Genomic DNA, 14,199 nt, shown 5'->3' on the forward strand with positions numbered 1-14,199 from the left:
ACAGAAAATATTTTCTTTCTTTTTTCCTTTTTTGGCTAATGTGGGAAGCTTTGAAGGTTTCAAAAGATTGGTTCTCAAGAAATTTCCAATTCAGTGTTTCCAGTAGATGATCCTTGTGGTTACGGATCTGCACTGCTTGAGTGTTTTTCCTAACCAAAAGTTAGCCCATTCCAATCTTGTCTCTCCCGTTTTGAACAGTTAAACAAATCTCTTAAAAATGCATTTGGTTGTCTTTATTATTGAAATAGTAAAATTTATATTGTTTGCAAATAACTTGAGTAAGTGAAATTATTTGTAAAACCTGGTTTTAACAGAAGCATCGAGAATCATGTCAGACTCATTTGAACACAGAAAGAAAAACCAAGGAATTTAAGCCCATCAGTAACATTAATATTCTTGGGGACCTTGGCCCAAAATATAACTCTGTTTCTTATAGTAGCATGTTTTGATACCTACCCCATTATAGAGAACCTACAAATATGAATTTTATGTTGTGGGTGCTTCAGGCACTTATCTATTAAATGTCTATAATTGTCCTCTATACTACTATGGAGCCTTGAGCCCAGAGGAAGTAAAATACTATTAACTGAATTACTTGTTGAACAAGAAAAGTATTCTGTCTCCTACTATATAGCAATCTCAGTAAGCAGATTTTTTCTTATAAAATAGTCATAGTCATCACTGATAACTGAAGATGCTTCTAATTATTTTATGACCACCATCAAATCCTCTGTCATGGGACCTATCCCTATTTCAGGTTTTAACAGATATGTCAAGAATACAGAATGAGCTATTTTAGGACTATCTTAAGAATGTAGGTTTCCCTAACAGCAATTTTATCATACTGATCTTTTATCTCTACCTGCCAAATGAAATGGAAAATAATTGCCCAAAATTTCAATTCAATTTTAATTTTACCTTTTCAACAAGGATGAGAGAGAATTACTCCAATTCATAGATTCTAAGTAAATAGATGCATAGAGAAACAGAGAAAGCTTTGCATTATTTTCTTTTAATAAAAGAAATGGAAATAGATTAAGAGCTTGAAAGAACAAGATGAAGAATTTTAAAGAAAATACATAATCTTTAGCACAAAACTGTTAATGAAAGGAGTGTTTTTTCCAAGCAAGAATATTCTATAAGTATATTCACAACTGGTATATGTTGCTGTAAGCAAAAATGTTTGAATCCTTTTTTTCCCAAAAAAGTGTCACAAGTATCCGGGAACAAAATAACTTTAAAGGAAAAGCCGAAAATATAATTCTTGGATGCTTTAAAATTAGGAATAATGTTAAATAAAGTTTTATCAATGAGGACAATATGAGTTCTGTGCTATATCAGATATTGTGTACGAGCATTTTCTTATATTCTAGCACAAAAATTAATATTCTTTCATACCTTTTTTATTCTGCTTTTATTCTTTAATGTTTAGGTGCCTTGACCCAAGCCATTCGAAATTTTGCAAAAAGCCTTGAAGGTTGGCTTTCCAATGCCATGAACAATATTCCACAGAGAATGATACAAACCAAGGTATACTTTATGTCCTTGCTTTTTCTTTTGTGTTTAGGAAATTATTCTGAACTGTGAACTTTACATCTATCCTGTCAAACGGTATTATGTAAAATGTTAAGGTTATAACATACATCATCTTTTAAAACTGATTTTTATATTTGTATTTTATAACCATGTAATAAAGAACTTGCACAAGAGATGTTTGGCAATGTTCCTTTCAAAGAGAATAGGGAAGCATTTCAAGTGTGGTGCATTTACAAGCCCTTTCTAAACAATATATTGGATGTATATATTCTCAATTATATATATAAGAAAGATATAAACTATGTAATTTCAGATATTAAAATAATAGCCTAGAATATTCAAATAGTTTTCATTTGAAGGAATTTTCTCTTTCTAAAATTTCTTACTGTACTTATCCTGAAAAGTTCATAGAAATTAATATTGTTTTGCTTTTTCAGGATGTTTTGGTGTTTTTCTAAACACTGGAGGATGCTTTTGTGAATCAAGTGAACAATTAACTCATAATATATCTCAGGAATGTGGATTATTTAGCTAGAGATATAAATTTTAGTCTCTACTTTGTCTCCTACTAGCCATGTTACTTTCAGTTAATCTGTGAACATATCCCCATAGCAAGATTGGACTAATCCTAGATTTTATGTAAATTTTGGTACCAGAAATCACATTTGTGGCTTCTTGTCAATGACTGTATTTACTATCAGACTCCAGCAATATACTTTGCCTTTGAATCTGGGGGCAGAGTTGGTCAGTTGAAGTTATTTTAGCTGATAAACCTCTGTGGGAACATAAGTAGCCTCCAGTTCGTTCACTTGGGCTTAACGTTTGCAATAAAACTTTATCTCTCTAAAACATATATAGAAGGCAGCATTTCATTGATATGCCCATATTAGATTGTTCCTCTAGAACTGCGCTGTCACAGTAGGGCCAGCCACATGTGGCTATCAAGTAGGGCCAGCCTCGTGGCTATTTAAATTAGAATTTTAAATTAAGTGAAATGAAAAATTTAGCTCCTTAGTCACACTTGTTACATTTCAAATGCTCAGTAGCCTCCTCTGGCTGCTGGCTACCATGTTAGGCAGCATATATGTAGAGCATGTCCATCATTGCAGATAGTTCTCTTTGGCAGTGCTGTTGTAAAGTACCACATTGAGGTGTGCAAAAAAGAAGGTGGTGTTTGATTATGATCGAGGAATCCTTTCAACTTTCAGTCACATTTATAACAATGCCTCAAACAGCTAAAAGCACTTCCCTTCCCAGTGTTGTCGAAGTGAATGTGATAACAATCCATTTGCAACATTGGCCATCTCATTGACCTCCAGAGTTTGCTTGAATGATTCACCACAGTAGAGGGTGCCGTCTGTTCTTCTGGTTTCACTGATATGCAGTCTCTTTTCCTCTCCGCATTCAATTAACAGAGATAATTTACCCTGACAGAGAAAACAGCATTCCAACTTCTGTGGCTTTTGGAATCAACATGCCCAGGTCAATTCCCATCACTAATGGAGTTTCTTTGCAACCTTGAGCAAGCTACTTATCTTCTTTAAATCATATGTGTCTAATAAGATAGTTATGAGATTTGAATAGGGTAATATATGTAAGGCACTTAATCCAGAGCCTGGCACATAGTATATACTAGATTAATTTAAACCACAAAAATGGAATAAGATTCTTTTTTGGGGATGTGTGAGCTTCCCCCCAAGTTCCAAATAGTCCTCAAACATCTCACTGTCAGGATAGAGCATCCTGTTCCCTGTGAACACCCTCTACCACTCCCAATTGATCATTCAACTACTCGCACCTTATATACCCATATAAGTGATTGAGTGCAATATTATACATTCCTGTAAATATGTCCATTTTAAAATATATTTTAAAAGATTAAAATCATTAGATCTGTATTGTGCACATAACAAATTTCCATGAGATAATGTAGACTTTATGTAGACTTTTTGCATTATCTTTGCTATCTTTCAAAAAAACTGCTTTATTCAGGGTGTGAACAGGAAACAAATCGTGCACCCAAAGGTGGGAATAATCTAAGAGAGTTTAAGAAGAGCTTATTTCCAAAGGTATGAACAAAGTTGATAAAACCAAGGAGGAATAGTAAAGCATCCCAGGGCTAGCAATAGTGAGAATCCTAACCATCCCTAGGAATGAAGGGGTGAGAGGTAAAAGCTATGGCATTAGGAAATCCACTCTTTCCCTCAGGACTGTGGTAACATTACAAAAGGAAAGCAGGCTCCACTCTTAACAGGCAGCAAGCAGAGGTTGTAGTGAATAGGTACCATGGTAACCACTCTTTCTTCCCATCCTTCTGTCTCCTGACAGTGCCTGTCATTGGTCAAACCCAAGTGGAAGCCAGAGAACAAGGGGGAAGGTTAATGTGGTCCATTCAGATCAATCTTCAAGATGAAGAAAAATGGAAAGTAGATTTTGAGAGACAAATAGAAACTTCCTGCATAGCCCTTTTAAAGAAACTGTAATTCTGAAAAAGGGTTATTCTGGTCATTTGCCTCTGGTAATTTCACCTCAAAATTACTCGTTTCTATAAAATAAAGGTAGTAAGAATAAATCTGAATGGTAATGCTCTGACATGCATTTTTAAAGTCAGTTTAGAGTAGGAATGTCCAGATCTCTTTTTATTTGAAAAGCCAAACTGCACATCCCTACTTTTAAAATTTGCCTACTTTGTACTTGACTGTCCAAAGAGCAGTAAGAAAAGAAATGAAAACCAACATTTTTCCTGCTTACCATGGATAAGAAGTTACTTGCAAGACTGATTTAATTAATGCTACACTCAGATGTCAAAGAATGTGGGAGTTTGTTTTAGTCTTGACCTCAACCTACTCAAAAGGAAAATAATACTTGGTTTAGAGATTTAAATGCTATAATTTACAAGTAAACTTTCTCACCAAATGAATTTTAAAGAAGTGTCAGAAGCAAGCATTTAAAATTTGGCAAGGGAAAAAAGATTTGAAGATTGCAGTGGTTTGTTTTACTGGAGAAAACAGAATCCCAACTTAATTGTATTGCTTTATAGGTTGCCGCTGTAAGTGCCTTTGCCCAGACTCTGCGAAGATACACGTCGCTCAATCACCTGGCCCAGGCAGCTCGTGCAGTGCTTCAGAACACTTCCCAAATCAACCAGATGCTTAATGACCTCAACCGTGTCGACTTTGCCAATGTCCAGGTACTCTATTTCCTTGCAAAGTATGTCTCTTAAGGCAAGATACCCAGTTCTTCTTAATTAGGATCATCAAATTTCTTTTCAAAGTCTCATCTGTATACCAGCAGCATCTATATTCACAGTTTCCTGAAAGAGAGAAGTTTGACCCAGATACAGCTATACCGCTCCCATGTTTGTGATTAAAGTAAGCTCACATTTACAGTCCTAAAAGACAACATATCACCAGTGTTTGCTGAATAGTTAGTAGAGTAATAAAGGTCACAGTCATTGAAGTAAGACAGGCAAGAAGTTAAACTCTTTCATGTACTAGCTGTGGGATCTTGGGCAAGTTACTTAACTACTGTAGGCTTCATTTTCCCCACCTTATAACACCTATCTTAGATTATTGTTTATATATTTAATAATTTGTACCATGACATGTAGAGATATTTCTATTTTAGTGCCCCTCCTTGAAAGAACTAAGAACAATTCTATTTCAGAGTTTACTATAGCTGCCTAGTAAATATTTATTCACTTAAAAAGAATTATAGGCAGTAAGTTCGGCTATTGTGATAGTTCAAATGAAAAATATTGTTTAACCTTGTGATCACGTTACCCACTTGTACTTTAAAGTACACTTTAAAAGCTGAGTTAGAAACAGTATTATAGAATTTCAGTATCAGTTAATACTTTATTTCTGGTTCTAAAGTAATGAATCTAAATGTTACCCTATAAAAACAATATCATTGTCTACCAAAAGCATAAGCAACAAAAGGAAAAATACATAAACTGTACGTAATCAACATTTAAAACTTTGGGGTTTCAAAAGAGACCATTGAGAACACGAAATGACAACCCACAGAATGTGAGAAGATTTTTGCAAATCATATATGTGATAAAGGACTTGTTTATAGAATATGTAAAGAACCATTACAACCCAGTAATAAAAGACGGCCTGATTAAATATGGACAAACATCTGAGTAGACATTTCCCCAAAGAAAACATACAAATGGCCAAGAATCACATTAAAAGATGCTCAATCTCGTTAGCCACAAGGGAAATGCAAGTCAAAACCACAGCAAGGTACCATTTCATTTACTCTAAAATGGGTCTAGGCAAAAAGACATGTAATAACATATCCTATTGGTGAGGATGTAAAAAATTGGAACCTCATACACTGCTGGTCAGAATGTAAAATGCTGTAGCCACTTGGGAAAACAGTGTGGCAGTTTGTCAAAAAGATAAACGTAGAGTTATCATATGACTCAGCAATTCCACTCCTTGTTGTATACCCAGGAAAAATGAAATCATGTCCACACAAAACTTATACAAAGAGGTACATAGCAGCACTATTTGTATCAGCCACGTAAAAGCAGAAACAACCCAAATGTTCGTCAACTGATTTAATAGATAAATAAAATGTGATCTATCCATACAATGGAATATTATTGGGCAATAAAAAGAAATGAAGTTCTGATTCATTCTGCAACATAGACGAACCTGGGAAACATTATGCTAAGTGAAAGAAGCCAGGTACAAAGGATCACATGTTCCGTGATTCCATTCGTATGAAATTCCAGAATAGATAAATCTATACAGACAGAAGATAGGTTGGTGGTTACTTAGGGCTGGGGGATTGAGAAGACTGGGAGGTAACAAATAAGAGTCATGGGGTTTATTTTAGAAAATGAAAAGGTCTAAAATTGATTGTGGTGAGTGATGTACAACTTTGTGAATATACTAGAAGAAGCCTTTGAACAGTATTCTTTAGATGAATGAATTGTATAATGTGTGAATTACATTTCAGTAAAGCTGTTAAAAAAAACTGTTGTTTTAAAAATAAACTAATTGTTAATTATTTTATTTTCTAGAAATTTTAATTTCTACTTCTTGCCTAGTTTTGTCATTTAAAATATACCAAAAAGTAACATTTGGGCTTGATCCATTTTAGAGTACAATAAATTAGTTGTTCATTGTGATTTTCATGGACTAGGTTCAAACTTCTGAGATATATATAGAGAGAGATATCTATATCTACAGAAAATACAGAAATACAAATACAAAATACAGAAATACAAAAATACAGAAAACATTTTAAAGAATTATTTCTAATAATATCTGAGAAAGTTTTTCAGTGTTCTGTTAGTATTATTATATGTATAAATACATAAATGTATTTATGTATCTGCATTCCAATGAAGTATTTCTACAAATGAGTTCTTCCCTGGTTATAAGCATTAACCTTGAGAACATCTTTGCATATTAATGATTAGTGATATGTCTACTGTACTACTTATCCTCTACCTGCCAACTTTGAGATTACCCTTTCTTTTCCTCTATTTTTGACTATCATGTTTTTCTGGGTCCACCATGATAGTCGTTACTGCTGAAACCCATATGATTCAGCATTTGCCCTCCAAAACCTTCTTCCTTTCTTCAGAGTACCATGACACTGTAGTGAATCCTTCATTTCCCCCTACATTTTACTTTTCACGGCTCTGTACATTTTAATGAGTAATCTCTTTCTCAAGGTAGCACTTTTTCTCTTTAACACCCTTATTTCTTTCCTTTTCTTTTCCTAGTTTTGCCAGATTTTCCCAGAATCCCTTTCCTCCCATTTCCCCTTTATCCCCATCTACAGTTCATTTGGAAGTTGTCCCAACTCCTGTAACATGAACCTCAATAATCTGACAATGTAAGAATGATGCTCTTGTAAAAAGGAGACTTCTATTTAAAACAATGAAATTACATGTGTGTCAATATTATAATACACTAAGAGCTTGAAAGTGCTAAATAGTTCCTTTCAGGATATCCATATATCACTTTTTACTGCTTTATTCTCCTCTAATTAAATTTTCTTTTCTTTATGCATTTAAGATAATTTTTCTATTGCAGTACAGTTGGTTTCCTGTTTAACAGATAGTATTACAATGGCATCATTCTCTAATTTTTTTGTGTAAATGGGTGGTTTTTGAAGTCTACATTATGGGCTAAATAGGTTTGGGTGGGCTGACATGATAACTTAGTTATTGCGTATACTTATGTTTCTGTATTTAAAAGCCATTCTGATTTTGAAGCTCCTGACTACTTTTCATTTTGGATATATATTTTTTTCTAAGTTAAGAACATCTGTAAATGTCCTTAGCTTTTTCAATTATAGACTTGAAATATCTACATTCGTTTCACAAGGAAATATTTACAATGTGCTCTATTGTTAGTATATTTTCACTGAAGAGAGTAGTAAAATGAAGTATAATATAAATTAGTTTGAAAAGTCAGGATAATGTGCTGTGGTTTATTTCTCTAAGTTAGGTTTTAGATTATCATCTTTGCTTGGCAAAAACTAACTGCCAAGTAAATAGTGAGTTTGAATTTGTGGTAAGAAATGAAATTAAATTGCTTCATGGATACTAGTAAGTTTCTCCTTCCAATTATCAGTGTGCAAACAAACAAAAAAACCTATCCTGCTAATTTCAGCTTTATTTGTAATACTAAAATGTTGGAACAAACAAATGTCTAACTATGTGGGATTGGTTATATAAGTAATAGTACATTATGCAATAAAACAAATTCATTCAGTGGACAATAAATATAGGTCTAATTTCCCTACATGGAAAGATGGTTACTATATATTTCTAAGTGAAACTAAGCAGAATATCTAATAGAAAATATAATATAATCCTCTTTTATTTTAAACATTTAAGTATGTATAAGCATATAATAATATAAAATGTATGTATAAATATATGAGTGTTTTATAATACAATATATATTTAAAATATAAATGTATGCATAAATAATATAGTGTATGTGTGTATTATAATATATGCATAAATATATTTATATATGCAGAGAAAAGTTTGAAAGGTACATACATCAACATGATATGCTATAATTTCTTACTGTTGCCATTTTAAGTATTCTTAATGTTTTGTTCCTTTTTAGCTTGTTTGTATTTACAGTTTTTTCTATAATTATATTGTAGTATACTTAAAATATTTAACAGTGGTATTCAGAAGGTAACATCTGGATGCATTTATGATTAATTAGTTAAGAGAAAAAAGACAGTGAATAGTATCATCAGCTGAAATACAGAAGAAACAGTAGATTTCCCTGAGAATTTAAAATAAGTTAACTTTGGGGCATTTTGCATTTGAAGTGCCTCCAGGTTGAAATGTCCCTTGAATAGGTAAAGTCTGTAGGATCAGGAGAGATCCTGGAAATAGAAGAAGGAGATAATGGATTTATTCTGTTGAAGTTGTCAATTTGAATGAATTTGTTTTTTGAGAGCATATAGAAAAAAAAACTATAGACACCCTTTTGAGAAAAACACGCATATATTCGCAGGGTTTTATTGGTAGCCTCATAGACACTTCTCCAAAGAAATCTGTCTTGATAAAATTATCTGGACACAACGAACCCAGCTTAAAATTTTTCATTAAATTTCATTTGTTTAATTTTATGCTTAGGGAAACTGAGGCCCACATAAATTAATTGCTTGAGGTTAGTTTCGTTAATTCAGACCCTAAAGCCTATGTCTTCTCATTCCCCGTCAAATATTACATTACCAAAGAATTATGTTTTGCCTTGAGTGAATAGGTTTTTTTAAATCTTAAAATACAACATAGCACTGGAAACATCACGATACTTACGGAAACCACTGAAAAGTAGCTTTAAAATTTCCTATTTTCATTGCTGTTACCAAACATTTCCCAACCAGAACCAGAAGGAAAATTGCAATAATCACATTTTTTGGCAGGAAGCATGTCTACATTTTCTCAAAAGAATTTCTGTTGTTGTTGTTATTGTTGTTTTCAGTTCTCTGAATTAATTTGCATTCATAGCCTTGCCTTGATAGCCCTTGAGATTTCTGTTCCCAATCCATAGAACTCATAACAGCATATGCTTCTACCTAGTACCATTCAGTGTTTGTTTCTGTTTTAATCTTGAGGGGACCACTTTTGGCCGATTGTATCTATTTATCTGTCTGACTTACCCTAAATCTTCTCAAATGAATTGGTTTTAAAGTTTTATCTGATGGGGAACAAAAAGAGAACTTCTGAAAGCAGCGTGAAAGCTGAATAGAATGAAAGACCTTGCCTACTGTAGGTTCAGACTTCTGTTTTTTAAAATAATTCATGTATTTTAGTCCTTTACACAGACTAGTTAATGTAGAAAAACCAAATCATACTTACATGTGACATCACTTTTTTATGTACCAGAGTGAGCAACGAGAAATATTCATCCCTTAAAACTGATAAAGATTGTGTTACCCTAACAATTGACAAGTAGTTGTTTATTTTCTGGATTCATTTAACTGCGGGAAGCTTTTATTATAATTTTCTGTTCTTGCATCTGGTGTGTGTGCTGATGTTCAATGAAAGGATGCTGAGTTGAACTTTTCCTTTGCTTTCTGTGTTACTGTCTCAGGAGCAGGCTTCCTGGGTGTGCCAGTGTGATGACAACATGGTTCAGAGACTAGAAACAGATTTCAAGATGACTCTTCAGCAGCAGAGCACCCTGGAGCAGTGGGCTGCGTGGCTTGACAATGTGATGATGCAAGCACTGAAACCCTATGAAGGAAGACCCAGTTTTCCTAAAGCCGCCAGGCAATTTCTGCTAAAATGGTCTTTCTACAGGTATCATCTAGGTTTTTCCTAGACTTGCTTCTTCAGATTCTGCAAATATATGTGTGTATTTGTGTGTATATGCTTCTGTGACAAAAGAAAAGAAAGGAGTAAAGACTTTAGTTTGTGGAAACTCCCTGTTACAACTACCTTCAACCCAAGTCAGTGATTACAACATCATGGAAATGTACCAGGAAACTTAGAGAAATAAACTTTCTGCTAGGAAAAGAAATCTCTTGCTCAAAGCCCTAGATGTCCTCAGATGGGAACATCCGAGATTTCAGTCTAGATAATGTATTCAGCAATAATCAGAAAAGGGCTACTGTACTCCCTCTTGCAACATACATTATTTAGGCTTCTTTCTTGAGGCCTAACACTAGTCTCCTTTAGTTCTCTGTTTAGTGATGTTCAGAATGTGGTCCCTATACCAGTAGCATCACTATCAATTGGAAACATGTTAGAAATGCAAATTCCTAGCACCTCCTCCAAATCTACCTGTATCAGAACCTGTAGAAATAAGGCCCAGCAATTTATGTCTTAAAAAGTACTTCAGTTGATTCTGATGCATACCCAGCACTATCTACCTTCTTACTTTTATCAGTTATAACTGTTTTCAAACCTGGCTGCACATCAGAATTAATGTATAAAAAAGAAACAAATCCTAAGTTCCTCCCAAGACCTACTAAATCAAAATCTTGGTGGGTAAGAGATAGTGATTAGTGGCTGAGAACGGTGACTCATGCCTGTAATTCCAGCACTTTGAGAGGCCGAGGTGGTTGGATCAGAAGCTCAGGAGATGGAGACCATCCTGACTAACACAGTGAAACCCTGTCTCCACTAAAAATACAAAAAATTAGCTGGGTGTGGGGGCAGGAGCCTATAGTCCCAGCTACTTGGGAGGCTGAGGCAGGAGAATGGCGTGAACCCAGGAGGCAGAGCTTGCAGTGAGCCGAGATCGCGCCACTGCACTCCAGCTAGGCGACAGAGTGAGACTCCATCTCAAAAAAAAAAAAAGATAGTGATTAGGAATGAGGATAATCAGGATTTTTTTTCACAAAGCTCTCCTGGTGATTCTAATGATTGCCAGTAATCTAGTAGACAGTAACATAGCTTATTAATAATATAAATCAGTTTTTGACTAAAATAGTATGGATAGAAGGGTGTACTTTTGTAGACATAGAAGCACCCAGAAGAAAAGGGCTTTCTGATTACATGACATATATCAAATGATGGGATGAGCTGTTGACCATAACTCCGCCACAAAAATTAAAAACAGCATTTATGAGGCGGTTCCAAGATGGCCGAATAGGAACAGCTCCAGCCTCCAGCTCCCAGCGTGAGCGACACAGAAGATGGGTGATTTCTGCATTTCCAACTGAGGTACCGGGTTCATCTCACTGGGGCATGTCGGACAGCGGGTGCAGGACAGTAGGTGCAGCCCAACGAGTGACAGCTGAAGCAGGACGAGGCATCACCTCACCCAGGAAGCGCGAGGGGTCAGAGAATTCCCTTTCCTCGCCAAGGGAAACCGTGATACACAACACCTGGAAAATTGGGTCACTCCCACCCTAGTACTGCACTTTACCAAGAGTCTTAGCAAACGGCACACCAGGAGATTATATCCCACGCCTGGCTCAGAGGGTCCCACGCCCATGGAGCCTCCCTCATTGCTAGCACAGCAGTCTGAGATCGAACTGCAAGGCGGCAGGGAGGCTGGGGGAGGGGCGCCCACTGTTGCTGAATCTTAAGTAGGTAGACAAAGCAGCCAGGAAGCTCGAACTGGGTGGAGCCTACTGCAGCTCAAGGAGGCTGCCTGCCTCTATAGACTCCACCTCTGGGGACAGGGCATAGCCAAACAAAAGGCAGCAGAAACCTCTGCAGATGTAAATGTCCCTGTCTGACAGCTTTGAAGAGAGTAGTGGTTCTCCCAGCACAGAGTTTGAGGTCTGAGAACTGACAGACTACCTGCTCAAGTGAGTTCCTGATCCCCAAGTAACCTAACTGGGAGACATCCCCCACTAGGGGCAGACTGACACCTCACACCTCACACGGCCGAGTACACCTCTTAGATGAAGCTTCCAGAGGAACGATCAGACAGCAACATTTGCTGTTTAGCAGTATTCACTCTTCTTCAGCCTCTGCTGCTGATACCCAGGCAAACAGGGTTTGCAGTGGACCTCGAGCAAACTCCAACAGACCTAGCACTGAGGGTCCTTACTGTTAGAAGGAAAACTAACAAACAGAAAGGACATCCACACCAAAACCCCATCTGTATGTCACCATCATCAAAGACCAAAGGTAGATAAAAACCACAAAGATGGGGAAAAAGCAGTGCAGAAAAGCTGAAAATTCTAAAAATCAGAGCACCTCTCCCCTCCAAAGGAACGCAGCTCTTCGCCAGCAATGGAACAAAGCTGGACGGAGAATGACTTTGACAAATTGAGAGAAGAAGGCTTCAGACAATCAAACTTCTCTGAGCTAAAGGAGGAAGTACAAACCCAGCACAAAGAAGCTAAAAACCTTGAAAAAAGATTTGATGAATGGGTAACTAGAATAACCAATGTAGAGAAGTCCTTAAACAACCTGATAGAGATGAAAACCATGACACAAGAACTACGTGACAAATTGCACAAGCTTCAGTAACTGACTCAATCAACTGGATGAAAGGGTATCAGTGATTGAAGATCAAATGCATGAAATGAAGTGAGAAGCGAAGTTTAGAGAAAAAAAGAGTAAAAAGAAATGAACAAAGCCTCCAAGAAATATGGCACTATGTGAAAAGACCAAATCTACATCTGATTGGTGCACCTGAAAGTGATGGGGAGAATGAAACCAAGTGGGAAAACACTCTGTGGGATATTATCCAGCAGAACTTCCCCAACCTAGCAAGGCAGGCCAATGTTCAAATTCAGGAAATACAGAGAACTCCACAAAGATACTCCTCGAGAAGAGCAACTCCAAGACACATAATTGTCAGATTCACCAAAGTTGAAATGAAGGAAGAAATGTTAAGGGCAGCCAGAGAGAAGGGTCAGGTTACCCACAAAGGGAAGCCCATCAGACTAACAGTGGATCTCTTGGCAGAAACTCTACAAGCCAGAAGAGAGTGGGGGCCAATATTCAACATTCTTAAAGAAAAAAATTTTCAACCCAGAATTTCATATCCAGCCAAACTAAGTTTCATAAGTGAAGAAGAAACAAAATCCTCTACAGACAAGCAAATGCTGAGAGATTTGTCACCACCAGGCCTGCCCGACAAGAGCTCCTGAAGGAAGCACTAAACATGGAAAGGAACAACCAGTACCAGCCACTGCAAAAACATGCCAAAATGTAAAGACCATCGATGCTAGGAAGAAACTGCATCAGCTAATGAGCAAAATAACTAGCTAACATCATAATGACACGATCAAGTTCACACATGATAATATTAACCTTAAATGTAAATGGGCTAAATGCTCCAATTAAAAAAAAACAGACTGGCAAATTGGATAAAGAGTCAAGACCCATCAGTTTGCTATATTCAGGAGACCCATCTCACGTGCAGAGACACATGTAGGCTCAAAATAAAGAGATGGAAGATCTACCAAGCAAATGGAAAACAAAAACAAAGGCAGGGGTTGCAATCCTAGTCTCTGATAAAACAGACTTTAAACCAACAAAGATCAAAAGAGACAAAGGAGGCCATTACATAATGGTAAAGGGATCAATTCAACAAGAAGAGCTAACTATCCTAAATATATATGCACCCAACACAGGAGCACCCAGATTCATAAAGCAAGTCCTTAGAGACTTACAAAGAGACTTAGACTCCCATACAATAATAATGGGAGACTTCAACACTCCACTGTCAACATTAGACAGATCACTGA

General features: G+C 36.2%; 1 protein-coding gene across 1 annotated transcript in view; it reads left to right on the plus strand.

Moving 5' to 3' along the window:
- The window catches only part of RFX3 (regulatory factor X3), a gene marked incomplete at its 5' end in the record, with an annotated part of 147,816 nt that overhangs the window by 95,809 nt on the left and 37,808 nt on the right, over positions 1-14,199 (plus strand). Inside the window, 3 exons of the mRNA XM_017871691.1 lie at positions 1,433-1,530; positions 4,577-4,726; positions 10,134-10,342. Of these exons, the coding sequence (XP_017727180.1) occupies positions 1,433-1,530; positions 4,577-4,726; positions 10,134-10,342 (457 nt within the window). The remainder of the gene's footprint in view (positions 1-1,432; positions 1,531-4,576; positions 4,727-10,133; positions 10,343-14,199) is intronic.

Source organism: Rhinopithecus bieti, unplaced genomic scaffold, assembly GCF_001698545.2.
Source record: "Rhinopithecus bieti isolate Rb0 unplaced genomic scaffold, ASM169854v2 scaffold_6906, whole genome shotgun sequence".
NCBI lineage: Eukaryota > Metazoa > Chordata > Mammalia > Primates > Cercopithecidae > Rhinopithecus > Rhinopithecus bieti.